This window comes from Gigantopelta aegis, chromosome 2, assembly GCF_016097555.1.
Source record: "Gigantopelta aegis isolate Gae_Host chromosome 2, Gae_host_genome, whole genome shotgun sequence".
Taxonomy (NCBI): Eukaryota; Metazoa; Mollusca; class Gastropoda; order Neomphalida; family Peltospiridae; genus Gigantopelta; species Gigantopelta aegis.
In genome coordinates this window covers 31857797-31876015 of record NC_054700.1, presented here as the reverse complement: position 1 = coordinate 31876015, position 18219 = coordinate 31857797, and the positions used below count along the sequence as shown (strand labels likewise).

Sequence of the window (18219 nt, the reverse complement as noted above, 5' to 3'; positions counted from 1 at the left end):
ATTGTCATAAAAAAAAAATTCTGTTGTATATCTGCATCATCAGCGATTTAAAATTATTGAAAAATCCTTTGCAATTAATTTTTGAAAACTCATATCAATATCTGCAAATTTTACTTCGTGAGATCTGCAACTTTCTGAGATCACCAACTATCCTATCTGTGGGATGGTGCATATAAAAGATCCGTCAGTAATGGGGAAAATGTAGCAGGTTTCCTCTCTAAGACTATGTCCAAATTAATAAATGTTTGACATCCACTAGCCAGTGATTAGTAAATCAATGTGCTCTAGTGGGCAGGATTTAGCTCAGTCGGTTGAGTGCTCGCTTGAGGTGCTTTGGTCACAGGATCGAACCACCTCAGTGGATCCTTTCAACTGATTGGATTTTGTTCTCATTCCAACCAGTGCACCACAACTGGACAAAGGCTGTGGTATGTGCTTTCCTGTCTGTGCATATAAAAAGATCCCTTGCTGCATTAGAAAAAATGTAGTGGGTTTCGTCTTATGACTACAAAAAAAGTAAAGTTTGTTTTATTTAACAACGCCACTAGAGAACACTGATTTTTTATCTTATCATTGGCTATTGGACATCAAACATGGTCATTCTGACAGTTTTTTAGAGGAAACCCGCTGTTGTCATCTGATGACTACAAGTCAGAATAACCAAATGTCAGCCGATGATTAATTAATCAATGTGCTCCAGTGGTGTCGTTATATAAAACAAACTTCAATGTGCTCTAGTGGTGTTGCTAAACAAAAACAAACTTTTACTTTTACTCACTGGATTGGTGGGAGAGGAATGTTGAGCTAAAAGCCACAAAAAAAAACACGAAATAAAAAGCCAAAAATAAAAACAAAAAGTTAAAAGTTTGTTTTATTTAACGACACCACTAGAGCACAGATTAATTAATCATCATCAGCTCTTAAGACTTCAAACATTTGATAATTCTAACAGTCATCAGAGATAACCTGCTACATTCTTCCTAATGCAGCAAGGGATCTTTTATATGCACTTTCCTACAGACAGGAAAGCACATACCATGGCTTTTGATCAGTTGTGGTGCACTGGATGAAACATGAAAAAAAACCCAATCAACTGAATGGATCCACCGAGGTGGTTCGATCCTGTGATGCAAGCACCTCAAGCGAGCACTCAACCACCCAAAAAATAAAATAAACAACAAAACAAAAGTATGTCCTTTCAGTTTACTCACTTGTAACTGTGTTTAAAGTACAAGCACTGTACAGCTAAAAAAGCAATTGAAAATGTAAAAGTATCACCAATACATGAAGGCATCGTTAGAAGGCAAGATACAATAGTGTGCATGGAGATACAGCAAATATGGAATCATTCTTTTGATCATTGCTAAAAACATTTTTTAATAACACCGTGACTCTTTGGCACAGTATCTCCATTATAAAATCAACGATCAAACAGTCTCAAAAAAAAAGACAAAAAGTCATTTAACATTGTTGCAAATTATATTATTTTTATAAATTGTTAAAATATAAATATATATGTATAAGCAAATATACATTATAACGGATATATAATAAGCTGGTCAGTACTGTACATGTTCTGTAGTTGACACAGAATTTTAAACCCCCCCCCCCCCATATTAACTTCCCATCTAAGACACAAGTTTTAATAATCTTTGTGTTTTTAATATCAACTACTGTGATGCAACATAACAGGTCTCATAGCCATTTTCATTATTGTTTAAACCACCAATAAACATGATTTTTTTTTTGAAAAACAAAAAAGGACTAATAAGTTCTAAATAACTCTATTTCAATTGGAAATCATTTAAAAATATTAATATTTTAGAAACAAATTACTTGATTTGATTGACTACTGCAAGTATGACCAGCTGGTGACCTCAATAAGCTGTCTTCAAAATGTTAGTAGTTCTAACCTCTCGTGTATAGATAAAGCCTATAAAATAGGTTTGTTTCCCACTTTAATTAAATTTAAAATTGGTAAATTAAGAAACTCCAACTGTTATAAGGATATGAAGAGTTCAGGCACAAAACGCGATATATCTATTTTTTAATTTTCAGTAAAAGTGATTTTTTTAATTGGCGTTTATTGTGTTTTGATAAATTAAAAAACCGGGATTCACCCAATACAATTTCATAATGATAAATGGCATTTTGCGGCAAATCAGTGGGCCTATGATTAGCTCTTACTGACATACAATAATGGCTAAACTAAAAGAAAGAAAGAAAATGGTTTATATTGCGCTTTGCGCCTGAACTCTTCATATTTACCCCCGATACCTCCCCTCCTCATAATACAAGCCTCCATAATTCAACAGATTTGTAACAATGAAAATCCGATTTAATTTTTAGTAAAAATATTTTTGAAATAGCATCTTTAACCAGCTTGGTTATTCTTTTATCTGAATCTCTGTTTTACAATGTGATCACACAAAAATGAAAATATGTTTAACAAACATAAAACTAAAATCCCAAAATTGATCTGAGGTCACCGTGAGTAATAAACAGTCAATTCTAGATTTGGTAGCAGCTGAAAACTAAAAACCAACTACCATGACCCCACCCCCACCACCACCATTGACAAAGTTCCTGAAATTCTCTGCTTCCATACGACACTAGTAATTTATAGTGGTCTTGTTATAGTAACACACTGGAATATTAAACTGACTTTTCTATCAGAAATGTGTCTATAATTATAAATTACAAAAACAAACTAAAAATGAAATCTGACCTAATTGTCACATTAAAAAACTAGCAATAGCAAATAAGCTAATAGAAAATCTTCTTTCTTTTAGATTAATCAAAATTAATAATTTGTCACAGAAGTTGTATCATAGGACATTCCTACTGCATGACTTCGCTAGGACTTGTAGCATGCAATTTACAGTATTGCAATTTTTAGTTTGTGCTGTGTAACTTGTAACGTCTGACTAAAATCATTACAATTTAATGGTTCAGACAATTATAGTTTGGTTGCTAGCTCAAGTTAGTACTGTAAGTCACACAGTATGAACAACCCTTTACAAAGAAATGTTTTAGCAGGGTTTAAGCTGTTGTTTACTAAATCTCAAAATGTTCATTTACTAAAAGTCTGAAGGTCAAGCTAAAACTCTGCTGAGTGAAATAATGTTTTAATTTCTAACAAGTCTGGAGGTCCGGCTAAAACTCTGCCGAGCGAAATAATGTTTTAATTTCTAACAAGTCTGGAGGTCCGGCTAAAACTCTGCCGAGCGAAATAATGTTTTAATTTCTAACAAGTCTGGAGGTCCGGCTAAAACTCTGCCGAGCGAAATAATGTTTTAATTTCTAACAAGTCTGGAGGTCCGGCTAAAACTCTGCCGAGCGAAATAATGTTTTAATTTCTGCAAACATGAAAGCACTATGAGATCAAGGTTATACTGCTGGTAGGGATGGGACAATTCATTTTTTTATAAAAAGGTTCCATTTGATTTTTGATATTTGGTCCACGGTTCAATTTATTTATGATATATTCCACATGTACACCAGCTATCACACATACATTTTAATAACACTATTTTAAGAGCAGGAAACTTTAATCATCCCACCCCTAACTACTGGTAATTTATGCGGTAACTGGAGGTCACATAATCATATGTTAATTAATATAATTTACATACATAATAACCACAGTAAAGGATTATGGGACAAAAACAAAACAAAAAAACTCCAAATAATATGCTAATAAGGACAACACACTGCATACTAGTCTTCAACAAACTGTTTCACTGCCTGTACAAAGTAGCACCTTTCTCTGTAAAAAGGACATATCAATGTGGAGATTCTATATGTAAATACAAACATATATATATGTAACACAAGCTCTGAATGCATAGAACAAGAGTATAAAAAAAAGCCTGTAGAAAAAGTCCAGAAATAACTTTCAGATCAGCCAAGATTACCATTTTTGATAGGAATGTTTTCTTAATAAAATCTGTATAAAATGCTTTTAAACCAGACTTGTAAATATTATCCATATTTAAGTTGATGACATCCTATGTTAATAAGTTAGAAATATATGATATATACTGTACTTAATGAATGTAATGGTCCCTCTCAAAAGGAATGATATAAGAATTATGAGAAATGTTTAAAAAATAATATTAATAAAAAATACACATAAATGTATATATTTCAGTTCGAATGGTAATGATCGATGTAAATTACTGATATAAAATTCTAGATATTAATTTTGGTCCTGCAAAACGACAAATGTAAATCAAAAAGATCGGGTTGGTTAACTGAAGCAACAAGCAAGACATGATAATATTGGAATTATACTAAGACAAAAACGTTTAGCAATTTAGCACAACTGCATTGTATTTTAAACTACAAGCAACATTCAATGATGTAACAGTTGAGAGAGAGAGAGAGAGAGAGAGAGAGAGAGAGAGAGAGAGAGAGAGAGAGAGAGAGAGAGAGAGAGAGAGAGAGAGAGAGAGAGAGAGAGAGAGAGAGAGAGTGTGAGAGAGAGAGAGAGAGAGAGAGAGAGAGAGAGAGTGAGTGTGTGAGAGAGAGTGAGAGTGTGTGAGAGAGAGAGAGAGAGAGAGAGAGAGAGAGAGAGAGAGAGAGAATTTAATTTTGTGCTAAAAATCTTCAGTTACTTACACTGATAAATGAATGATTTCACTTTAAAACTAAGTTTTTTTGTTTTTTTAAGCACATTTACCAAATTGCTGAACTATTTTGTCGTAGTATATTAAGTACACGCAGTTCTTCAGACAGCAATATTTCTAACAATTAGAACACTTTATTACAGAAATATTTTTATTTTGTTATTAGAATGTTCCTCACTGACACAGTGAGCTGGCTCAGCTGACTGAATTGGTTTCAGCATTTTCGAGTGACCGGTAGGCAGAGGATGTATTCATGGTTTCCCCAGGTCCCAGGCTGACCCCATGACGTCTTAGCAAATGTCTTTGATTTAAAACATAAATATAAACATGTTGCTAACTACCACTGATGAAAGGACATTAAGAATAAGGTCCCAGCATTGCCACACCCTTCTGGTGCTCAATCTACGCACACTGCAGGCCCCTATAGAGTAGGGGACGGGGACACACTGCAGGCCCCTATAGAGTAGGGGACGGGGACACACTGCAGGCCCCTATAGAGTAGGGGATGGGGACACACTGCAGGCCCCTATAGAGTAGGGGACGGGGACACACTGCAGGCCCCTATAGAGTAGGGGACGGGGACACACTGCAGGCCCCTATAGAGTAGGGGAAGGGGACACACTGCAGGCCCCTATAGAGTAGGGGAAGGGGACACACCAGGGCCCCATTTTACAGAGTGACCAGAGCGCTAAAATCACCTGATGTAGTTAGGTACTTAAGGTGATTTTAGCACTAAGATTGTTTTTGAAAAAAACACAGAGCCGATTTTTATCTTTATTTATAGAGAGTAGGACAAAAAACATACATTGTCATCTTCAAGTGGGGGGGGGGGGGAACTATGCCCTCCCCCCCACTTCCTGCCCACCCAGGTCCTTTTGACCTGCTTTGGATGAGTACCATCCTAGTAAACTTAAATCCTGGGAAAAACAATGTTAATGAAAGACTTCAAAACTGTAATAAAATATTTAATAAATATATTTTGAAAAATATATCACATTCTGTCATGAATGACCCATCAATACAGCTCAGCCACATTTCAACCAATGAAAACTTCTCTCTTTTGTTTTCAATATTTCACATTCCATATTTTGTATTTTAGGAAATATTATACAGATCCAATATAAACAGGCAACGTATTACAATTACTGGCAGATATGAAGGTTAGATAGGCCTACCTACTCAGAAAATACCCGCATTATGAAAACTGAACTTTTAATTTAAACTCAGTCTCAACTTGTTTCAGGAATGTGATACTCATTTTGAAATAAAACCTGAAGTGAACTTAAAAAGCTGAAATTATACACCTTGCTTAAATAAAATGCATGGGTGGGTTTTTTTTTAAATCATTTCAGATCAAATCCAACCTACATCATGAAACTTATTGAACAAAATACTGAAACAAGATAAAAAACTGTAAAATCACATCCCTGTTCAGGGGCGTAGGCTGGGTTGGGTTTTTTTTCGGATGAACCCCGTCACTGAAGCAAATGGTCTGCTTTCAGAACTAACACATACAGGTTTATACATATGGAGTTTCTGGTGATGCAAATACAAAATAGAAAAAGGGTCCACTTGTTCATATTCAATCGACCCCACAGGTCCAGATCACGCTATGCCCCTGTTTACTTCATAATTTACTTAACAATTCTTAAAATAATGAAAATCAGATAATTTAGACACTTATAATAACCAAAAATGTGCAGCCAATCTGCATTTTAAAAACCCTATATAAATGGCTACGACATCTCCTAACACAATAAGCCCTAACTAAACAAAGCAAAGCTGATACCTTTATTTTTCTCAGTTGAGTTAAAAATGCAGAAAGCTGCACTTTCACTCATATTAAAGTCATGTCGTTCAACTCATATATGAGACAACAGTCTGTATATAAATACACACAGACACTCTGGATTAAGGTCCAGACTCTCTGGATTAAGATCCAGACACTCTGGATTAAGATCCAGACTCTCTGGATTAAGATCCAGACACTCTGGATTAAGGTCCAGACTCTCTGGATTAAGATCCAGACACTCTGGATTAAGATCCAGACACTCTGGATTAAGATCCAGATGTAAAAGTTTGTGTCACCGACAAATAGCTGAAAGATTATGCTTGGTGTGTTTATTTTCCCCGATTGCGGCCGTAGAATTTGCGGTTGAGGAGGAAGATGAGAAGGTTGACGTTGATCTTGGCTTTGTTGAACATCTTCATGACGGCAACACCTTCGTACTGAAGCTGCAGAAGGTCCTGAAATCATAAACAAATGAGAAATCAGTTTTTTTGCTCACCCAATGGGTGATCTAGGATCAAACCCTGTCAGTGGACTGAATGGGTTACTTCTTGTTCCAGTCAGTACTCCACAACTGATATAACAAAGGCTGTTTGATGCATGGTCAGTCTAGGATCGATACCTGTCAGTAGACCATTGAGCTATCTTCTGTTTCAGCCTGTGCACCACGATTGGTACATCAAAGGCAGTGGTATGTGCTATTGTATTTGTGGGATGGTGCATATAAAAGATCCATTGCTACTAATGGAAAAATGTAGCAGTGTTTTGTTTTTCTCACTAAGACTGTTTAAGAATTACCAGATGTTTCAAATCCAATAGCTGATGATTAATAAATCAATGTGCTCTAGTGGTGTCATTAAACAAAACACACTTTAACACTATTTTATCATATCCATAATATCCATGTCATGAACACCATTGGATATTTACTATTAATAACCTGGTTAATATTTTTACCCGTCAATGGGTCAGTTGTTTAAAAGCCAACAAGACCTGTATACTGGTGCATAATGTTTTGATGAGATTTAGCTAAAGTGTGTGAGTCAAACTACATATGTGCTAATCACAATGCTGTCATATTACCGTGGAGATGACTTTAGAACTGGGATTGACCAAATATCGAACTAAAATATTATTTTAGAAGTGTTATGTGATAAATACAATTCACTACTCATGTTTTTCAATATGTAAAAACACTCGAACCCTCTCTTTGTGGGCTGAATATAAAAGATCCCTTGCTGCTAATCGAAAAAGAGTAGCCCATGAAGTGGTGGTAGCAAGTTTCTTCTCTCAATATCTGTGTAGTCTGACATGATATAACTGTAAATGACCTCATGTACATGCATGCATATTGATAATTTGATTTTTGATATATGTGTTATATTTTATGTTATATACATGTATTGCGCCACTCAACGTTATGAGGTGGTCAACCTTAGAATAAATAAAATATTTTGAATTTGAATATAACTGTAAATAAAAACGGATTGAGTGTGTAACTGAATAATAATAAAAATCTTTGTTGTGTCCACTAAAACTAAAGGAGGGGGAGATAACTAGTGAATTGTATCTTGATGTTTACCTGAAAGACGAGTTCTACTTTGTCCATACTGACTCCCATAAACTTGGCACTGACTTCAAACACGCCTGGGTTTTCAGTCTGAGCTATCTCAAACAAGACATTTTTAAACCTGAAAAATATTTTAAACATTTTCAAATACACGATAACATGCTGTCTAGGTTATCTCAAACATGTTTTTAAACCAAAACAATATTTTTAAACATCACATACATATTTTGTTTTATGGTAATTCACAGAATCCCTGTTCCAGAAAAACCTGTCCCCCAACACATAAAAAACTATTTAAAATAACTTGAGGAATAGCTTCAATATCACATACATAGATAATAATTAGTTAATGACATAGAACATCAGACCGGCCTCGGTTGTGTCGTGGCAGGTCATCGGTCTACAGGCTGGTAGGTACTGGGTTCGGATCCCAGTCGACGCATGGGATTTTTAATCCAGATACCGACTCCAAACCCTGAGTGAGTGCTCAGCAAGGCTCAATGGGTAGGTGTAAACCACTTGCACCGACCAGTGATCCATAACTGGTTCAACAAAGGCCATGGTTTGTGCTATCCTGCCTGTGGGAAGGGCAAATAAAAGATCCCTTGCTGCTAATCGGAAAGAGTAGCCCATGTACTGGCGACAGTGGGTTTCCTCTCAAAATCTGTATGGTCCTTAACCATATGTCTGACGCCATATAACCGTAAATAAAATGTGTTGAGTGTGTCATTAAATAAAACATTTCTCTTTTTTTTCTTTAGAACATCAGCTTTATTCTGAAATGTTAGAATGTTTTTTTTATTATTATTATTTTTTATTCATTCATTCATTACGTTAGTTTGATACCCAATAACCGATATATTTTTTACATAGATAATAATTAGTTAATCACATAGAACATCAGCTTTATTCTGCAAAGTTAGAATGGTTTTTTCATTATTATTTTTTATTCATTCATTCATTCATTCATTCATTCATTACGTTAGTTTGACACCCAATAACCGATATATTTGTTTGTGCTCGGGTGTCATTAAACATTTATTCATTTATGTTAGACTGTTTTCATTTACAAATATCACATATTTTTTATGTAATTCTTTGTTCCTATTTAAAATATGTTTACATTAAATTATGTACTGAAAAAAAAGTGTTTATTTGATGAGACTGTTATCCATGAGCATATTTTTGTGTGTGTATTTCAAAATAACAGTCTACACCATGAATTTAAACTATTTCAAATATTTTCATAGTACCATTCATAAAAAACATAAGTTATTTCACAACAAACACATGCAATACTTGGAGAATGATTAACGAGCTACGAAGAATTACAAATAATCTGTTTCGAGGGTGAGGGTTTTACAACATTTATTAATGAGGGACAGACAACTCCTCATAGCGATTTGGTTATTCTCTTTATTACCCATTGTCACTTTTAATTGTTTTAGTATAAAAATCCCTCTTTTAATTAAAGCAATTCCATCAGCTAATACATCACATAATGATGCATGCATTAAATATCTGGGGTAATATTTTCCGATAATTGCTATTTTAACAAAGATGAAGAAAGTTTATTGTTTTTAATATTGCTGAAATAAAGGTAGCTGAGTAAGAGAAACTCACTGGTTGCTAGGTAACCCTTCTATCTCCAGGACGATGCCCTTCTCGTGGAGTCTTGCGGCGCTGTATGTTATCGACCCGGTTGTCTTTGGTTTGTCTTCCTTACTCCGGAACAAACTGTGTCGCTTCTGCTTCCTGAAAAACAGATGTGTATATTTTTTAAGCTATCTTATCGCTACGAAATTGTAAAACCGTTGTAAGCTAGGACACCACTATGGCATGTAGTGAGGTCACAGCCTACAATGGTTTTATGAGTTCATATTGCTAAGATAGCTTCGAAAATCCCTATGCAAGTTTGGATATTTTACTCATTTTATTGATTTAATATAATTTAATTATTAGAAGTATAAAAGTCAAATTGTTTTTTTTTGAAAATAAACCAAGTTGAGGGATGAAGATGTGGGTTACTTTCTAAACACTGTATTTGGACAAAACTATACTAATTCTGTTCTAATTAATTTAAGAACTGAAAAAACAGACATTTTTTCTTCTGCTTTATGAAAAGTATATTCAGCTACTTCCACTGATTATTACTGGTCAAAAACTAAAACTAAAATTCACAATCTGGCTAGTTGAAAAGCACCTTGAATAAAACTGGAAATACATGTATGTTAACTGCTCTATAAAATATGTACATCTATCATCAAAATATTGATTTTGTAATGATCATATTTAATCAACATTTTTGTTCATTTTAAAAGCATACACTGACATAACTTCTTCCTCCCAAACTCAAATGGCTTGTATGCTCCTTTATAAGTTGATATCTGTGAACAGCCCTTAACAACATATAGATTGATAAGTACATTCAGTTTATGCTAACTTTGACTTCTGCTGCATGTTTTGGATTATTAAGTATACTCAGTTTGTATGACAGTGGTTCAAATCCTGTCAAAGCATCTTAACAATGCCAGAAGTAAATACTAAATGCTGATGGGAAATTACAAGTGTGGCACAGATAGCCACAAGACACAAGCTGCTTGAAGCACATGTCCAAGTTGGAGAGAGAGACAATGACTGGGATGTGGAGGTGGACAGCAAAAGAAGTTGAAAGATAGGAGAAACTACCAGATCAGGAGAAAATGAGATGGAAGACAAGGGAGAGAAAGGAAAGAAAGGAAGGAAATGTTTTATTTAATGACGCACTCGACACATTTTATTTACGGTTATATGGCGTCGGACATATAGTTAAAGACCACACAGATATTGAGGGAGGAAACCTGCTGTGGCCACTTCATGGGCTACTCTTTTCGTTTAGCAGCAAGGGATCTTTTATATGCACCATCCCATAGACAGGATAGCACATACCACAGCCTTTGATGTACCAGTCGTGGTGCACTGGCTGGAGCAAGAAGAAAGGAAAGGGGGCAGTGGGATAAAACACACACAAAAATGGTACAAAAACAAAATGACCCAAAAAAAGTTACAAACTTTGACTTGTGCTGCAGGTTGTCGATACACGTTTTCACGTAGAGGTTGTAGTAGTCGATCTGAGACTCATAGAACGTCCGCTTCTCCTCCAGACTCTTGTAGGTTGCCCGCAGGCGAACCAACTCCTGCTTCCGGTTATTCCGGTACCGCCTCTGGTTCCGAATATCCTGAAAAAACCCACACACAATTTGATTTAAGATTATGATTCCATACCATCATTAATTACATTTGTACTCCATGCAATTCAATTTTTACATTAGATTAGATGTTTAACGACACCCCAGCATGAAAAATACATCGGCAATAAGGTGTCAAACTACGGTAAATGCAAAATATTAAGTGATAATCAACATCAATATAAAAATTCAAGAGTTAAATAAAAGCAGTGTAAAGAACTGTGCCAAAAATACAAATATCGCAGATAGATAAAATGAAAATTTAGAATAAAGGTCAGTATCTCGAAGAAACTGCACTAAAAGTTCTGGATGGAATGGAAAGGATACAATATCTATGTGAGAATATATTCTGTGAAAACTACAAGTCTATTAAAAGAGCTACATGACGGTTAGTTTTTGGGGGTACTCTCCCATGACTACTACCTAGCATAAAGTCAACATGTGTTGAACATCAAACTTTCATTTAGCCACCCTCATGTTAGAATACCGGCTTGTGTTAGTACTACATATAACAAGCAATTTCAAAAAAGGTAATTACAATACTACACAGGTCAACCTACTTGTAATCATCAATAATTTTGTATTATGTTTTTAATGAGGACAACTGATGGCGTGGTGCCATACATCAACCTTTAGTGGATGTGTGCTTAGGATCCATGTGATATCAAAATTACCAACATTAAAGTTTGTTTTCTTTTGTGATGGAGTGTCTTTAACTATTCTTTTTTCTTTCCATTCCTAAATAGTTACCTTACGAACCAGGATATAATGAAGAAGAAGGAAATGGTTTTTCGATTAGAAGCAAGGCAGTGTTCTCGCTGCTCCATTTAAGCGGGGCGGCCCGCCCTGCTATTGCATTTTGCCGCCCTCCTTTCAAGTTCTCCGCCCTCCTTTATTTTTCTGTGCCCCTCTTTATTTTCCAACACTCTACTATATTTTCCAGCACCTATCTTCGCTATTTCCACACATAAAAAACCCACAACGATCAGTCTGCCCACTGGACATCAAAGGAAACAATCCGCGTTGTGTACAAAAAAGCAACTCAGCTGACGAAACATTTACGACGGTTACCGTAACGTAATTTAATAGTATTTTTAACAGCCTCTATTTTGTCCTATACCTGTATCCATTTGTATGTTTAATACAAACAATAAAAGTTATATTTTATTTGAGCAATGAAAACATTTTAATTTTTTATGGATTCGGTAATCTCCGACTGGAAACCCCCCAACTTATTTGGCGCCAAATTTGTCACATGATCAGAACAGTCACTCTATCTTTTGTTTCCACTAATTGTCGTCTGACATTTTGTCCTCAGTTACAGATATAATTGATTGTAACTGACGATTTTTACTTTCTGTCATTCGGTTTATTCAGCAGTTATTATAACATATTGTAAACTTTTCATTTTGGGGGATATCACCGCTTATAAAATCAACGGAAGTGGTAGTGTTTGGCATTAAAATCATTCATCTTGGGTGCCAAATAATATATATACCGCCACTACAAAAACATTGATAATATTTTATCACAGCGATCGATTCATTCGATGAAGATGCGAATAACAAAAAATGTTTTTGACACAAGGGGATCACACAAATGTCTTTTTTGTTTTTCGTATATCTTGAAATCTTTATTAAAATAATAATATTAAAACTTTGATCGGTTTGAGCAAAACCGGAACTGCCAGCAAATATCAGACCGATAACATCTTCGGTTCAGTTAAAAGACGAGTCTGCTTGTAATTCGTAAAAACTTTTTGTAATCAAAATAAGGAGTATGTCTTTCCACAAAGTCTATCAACACACAACAACATGGTAACCACCAAGCTTCCCCCCCCCCCCCCATTTTTTTTTTTTTTTGCTTTTTTTTTTTTTTTTTAAGGGTGTGGTCCTTTAATTTTCACCCAGCGAGAACACTGCAAGGGATCTTTTATAGGCACCATCCCATACACAGGATAGCACATACCACAGCATTTGATGTACCAGTCATGGTGCACTGGCTGGAGTGAGAAATAGCTCAATGGGCTCACTGACGGGGATCGATCCCTAACCCAGGTGAGTACCTGCCTGTACGCAAGTACACAGTGGCGTCCACATTATTTTTCCCAACAAAAAAAATAATTCTTTGTTTAAAAAGAATGATTCGGTTAGCCAATACCAAAATGTAATACACTAAGTAGGTTCTTTGGTTTTTATTATTAGTTTGGTCTAAGTACTCTCACAAGCCTCACATGAGAGTACTTAGACCAAACTAATAATAAAAATCAAAGAAGCTACTTAGTAACTAAATAACTACTTAGTGTATTGGTATTTTGGTATTGGTGGAGCTATTATTTGAGTAGTGAATTCACGAGACTGTGTTGATTTTCAGATGAGATACTATTAGTAGTAGATGACCAGGGTCCGAGGTTATAACTATTTTCATGCTGAGCGTAGAAATTATTTGTTTTAAAGAGCAAATGGTCTTAAATTCGTGTTTAGCAGCCAGTATATCTACATGATGATGTCACACAAGGTGCATTACTTTCATGTATGTTATTAACATGGCTCTATGATGCCATTTATTTTTTTATGTTCAGCGGAGTTGAATAAGAAAAATGGTTTGTAACCTCGAGCCCTGATACACAATATACCAATGACCATGTCGATGTGTTATGGTGTTCTACCACATTTATGTAGGTCTAAGGACTAAAATCTCAACTCTCCTATTTACCAATACATTAATGATCCACTAAATAGATATACAACGTAGATCTACATGCATGTGCAGTTGCTGACAAGGCACAGGTTTTGATTGATTGAGTTGGGTTTAACGCCATTTTTCAACAGTATTTCAGTTATATATGGCAGTCAGTTAACCTAAGTGTTCCTGGCAACCCTCAGTACTAACCAGTTATTTGCAAGTAAAGGCACAGGTAGATGTACTCCTTTTCAGCTAAAGATATTTTAAAGTGAGATGCAACTCAGACGATGCTATCTATAGTTCAGACATTTCACAAATTACCGCATTAAAACTTGCGATTTCCAACTTTATTTATAGGTGTAAAATTAGTTCTCAAAGTCGCCAGAGTGCACCATATGTGACGTCTGGGTTTCAAAAAATGTCGGGGGGGGGGGGGGGGGGGGGGGGGGGGGGGGGGGGGGGGGGGAGAGAGAGAGGGAGGGAGGGAGAGAGAGGAGGAAGAGGGATGCCCCCTCGACTGTAAATTTGGAATCCACATCAAAAATGGCTGGGTACACCCCTGAAACCGACCGCGCATCAAGCGAGCATTGTACCACTGGGCTACACCATGCCCCAGGATATAATGACAACACTATCTGTAATTTCACTTGTAAAATATCTGTTACCAACTCACCTGTACTATTGAATTGACAATCTCCTGGTATTTCGTCTTCTTTGACACAAGCCCAGCCAGCTCCAACATCTGCAGGTTCTTCTTAATCTTTGCTTTCATGCTCTCAATAGGTAGTCTGCAATAAAGGCAAAACATACAAAAAACCTTGAAACATTTTCTATTTCATTCCAGCCTCGGTGGTGTCGTGGTTAAACCATCAGACTTAAGACTGTAAGGTACTGGGTTCACATCTCAGTACCGGCTTCCACACAAGAGCGAGTTTAACAATTCAATGGGTAGGTGTAAAGACACCAACGTTTCAAAAGTCCTAACCAACTGTCCTGGACAGACAGTCCAGATAGCTGAGGTGTGTGCCCAGGAAAACATGCTTGAACCTTAATTGGATATAACAAAGAAAATAAGTATAAACAAATTATTTCACTGACAATCTGAGCAATGGAAAATGTAACAGAAAGCCTGAATCAATGGGGGGGAGGGGGGAGGGGGGAGGGGGAGGGGGAGGGGGTGAGCGCACAATCTCTAGTGATGAAGCCAGTCGCTAGTCAGGAGGGGGACACAAGCCACATTTTTTAACTACGTTTATATCTATAGTAAGACAATAAAACCTACATTTTCATCCTCAAGTAGGTACAGGCAAGCCCCATCCCACCCCACTTCCTACACGGCTGTGATCAGTCAATCAGTGAACCACCATTTTACACATGCTCACATCCACTGTAGGTTCAATTAAGTCTGTCTTAGGCACATTCTCTGAATAACCAGCAGATGTGTCGAAGACAGAGGGGGAGTCGTGTAAAACAAAGCCCTACCTTGTTTCTCCCAGTATGGACTCATGTCTCACGAGGTTGCTGCCCTTCTTCTCTGTGGCCTTGCGATTCACCAGGTCCAGGGGGAGGAGGGGGGGGAGTCACCAGGTCCAGGAGGGGATTGTGTAAAACAAAGCCCTACCTCATGTCTCCCTGTATGGACTCGTGTCTCACGAGGTTGCTGCCCTTCTCTATGGCCTTGCGGTTCACCAGGTCCAGGGGAGAGGGGGGGGGGGGGGGGGGTCATGTAAAACAAAGCCATACCTCGTGTCAGGTTCAGGGGGAGGGGGAGGGGGAAGTCACCAGGTACAGGGGGGGAGGGGGGGAGGGGGAAGTCGTGTAAAACAAACCCATACCTCGTGTCACCCTATATGAACTCATGTCTTACGAGGTTGCTGCCCTTCTCTATGGCCTTGCGGTTCACCAGGTCCAGGGGGGGGGGGGGGTGTGTGTGTGTGTGTGTGTGTCATGTAAAACAAAGCCATACCTCGTGTCAGGTTCAGGGTTAGGGGGAGGGGGAAGTCACCAGGTACAGGGGGGAGGGGGAAGTCGTGTAAAACAAACTCATACCTCGTGTCTCCCTATATGGACTCATGTCTCACGAGGTTGCTGCCCTTCTTCTCTGTGGCCTTGCGGTTCACCAGGTCCAGGGGGGAGGGGGAAGTCGTGTAAAACAAACCCATACCTCGTGTCTCCCTGTATGGACTCATGTCTCACGAGGTTGCTGCCCTTCTTCTCTGTGGCCTTGCGGTTCACCAGGTCCAGGGGGGAGGGGGGAGGGGGAGGGAGTGTAAAACAAAGCCATACCGTGTCTCTCAGTATGGACTCATGTCTTACGAGGTTGCTGCCCTTCTTCTCTGTGGCCTTGTGGTTCACCAGGTCCAGGGGGGAGGGGGGAGAGGGGAGGGGGTGTAAAACAAAGCCATACCTTGTGTCTCCCAGTATGGACTCATGTCTCACAAGGTTGCTGCCCTTCTTCTCTGTGGCCTTGCGGTTCACCAGGTCTCGTTTCTTCACAATCGCCTGATGCAGCTCCTCCTGGTAACAGAAAATATTTAAACTTTATTACGTGACAAGTTACATACATGTACATGTATGTTAACAACTGTAAACACAGCTTGTGAAATTTAATAAAATAAAAAGATAAGATATTCTGGAAAGGTAATAAAGGTAAACATTTCATACAAATTCTGAAGAAGTCATTTGGAATATTAAACATTTTGCAAATAAAAACTAAATTTTTTATGGGATTTTGTTTTGATGTGTTTTGGGGTGCAGGGAGGTGTTTGTCATTTTTGGGATTTTGGAGTGAGTGTGTCCATTATGTTAAACAGTGAATACCTGGTTATCATTGGACGGGAGGTTAAGCTGACTGCCAAGCAATCACATGGAGTGGGTGTGTTCAATTATGTTAAACAGTGTATACCTGGTTATCATTGGATGGGAAGTCCAGCTGACTGACAAGCTATCACGTGGAGTGGGTGTGTCAATTATGTTAAAGAGTAAATACCTGGTTATCATCTGACAGGAGGTCAAGCTGACTGACAAGCAATCACATGGAGTGGGTGTGTTCAATTATGTTAAACAGTGTATACCTGGTTATCACTGGACGGGAGGTCCAGCACTTGTATGAGGTCGTCTCCTGACTGACAGGCTATCACATCCACGATCATCCGCTTCGTCCTGTACAAAATAGTTAATATATTTTAGTTAAATACTTGTTTTGTTTAATGACACCACTAGAGCACATTCATTCATTCTGGATGTGAAATATTTAATAATTCTGATAAAGTTCTGAGAAAAAACTTGCTAGATTTTTTTAACAGCAAGGGAATCTTTTATATGCACATTGGTTGGGATGGGAAAAAAACTGTATTGGTCAGCTGAGACATTTCAATCCTATGACCCGAACCCCTCAGACGAGTGCTCTACAGTGCTAAGTTAAAGTTTTTTTTGTTTAATGACACCACTAGAGCTCATCAATTTATTAATCATCAGCTCTTGGATGACAAACATTAGGTAATTCTGACAAGTCTTAAGAGAGGAAGCCCGATACATTTTTCCATTAGCAGCAAGGGATTTTTTTTATATGCACCATCCCACAGACAGGATAGCACATACCATGGCCTTTGATATACCAGTCATGGTGCACTGGCTTGAACGAGAAATAGTACAATGGGCCTACTGACAGGGATTGTTCAGAGACTGACCACTCATTAGGGGAGTGTTTTACTACTGGACTGTGTACAGCCTCGCCCTCTAAAGTAAGTTAACATTACAGAAGCTGTAATAGCCTAAAATATTTGGCATTGTTTCAAAACTAAGAGTTGGTGGTTTTAAGAAAAATGTAGAAGACGTTTTCTTTCAGTAAGATGAACTGTAATAAGCTACACTTACATTTTAAACTAATTATCTAAACCAGTTTAAAATGTAAGTATGAACGCAATCTTTTCATTATAGTCTATACCGGTATAGCTAAAACATTTCGGTATGTGGTTTAGTTAAACTGGTATAACTAAAACAGTCTAAATGTAAGTGTGAACACAAACTGTTTTAGTTAAACTAGTAAAAGGGAGAAGTGACAATGATGTTACAGTCAGAATAAGCAGCAATTGCATTAGTAATGGCCTAACCAACTTATAGTCCATTATTGTTTTCACGTAGTGCAGATAATTACACTTCCATCATATACCGGTATAGCTATTACTATGCATGAAAGCTCGTCATTTCCAACCGAAAGTGGTTTAGCTAAACCGGTATAGTTAAACCAATTAAAGATGAACTGTAATAGCAGAGTTTGACAAATCTGCTAGCCCGATGTCCGTGGTCAGTGCTTTT

The 18219-nt window shown here is 37.3% G+C and overlaps 1 protein-coding gene across 4 annotated transcripts in view; it reads right to left on the bottom strand.

Moving 5' to 3' along the window:
- Positions 1-1191: 1191 nt before the first annotated feature.
- Positions 1192-18219, bottom strand: part of LOC121383755 (ras GTPase-activating-like protein IQGAP1) — a 133068-nt gene continuing 116040 nt past the window's right edge. For all 4 annotated transcript variants that reach the window (XM_041513854.1, XM_041513862.1, XM_041513868.1 and 1 more), the window contains 7 exons: positions 16977-17064; positions 16310-16419; positions 14576-14690; positions 11042-11208; positions 9614-9745; positions 8003-8111; positions 1192-6878 (listed from right to left, as the gene is read on the bottom strand). In XM_041513854.1, coding sequence (XP_041369788.1) covers positions 6753-6878; positions 8003-8111; positions 9614-9745; positions 11042-11208; positions 14576-14690; positions 16310-16419; positions 16977-17064 — 847 coding nt within the window. In that variant the 3' untranslated portion in view covers positions 1192-6752. The remainder of the gene's footprint in view (positions 6879-8002; positions 8112-9613; positions 9746-11041; positions 11209-14575; positions 14691-16309; positions 16420-16976; positions 17065-18219) is intronic.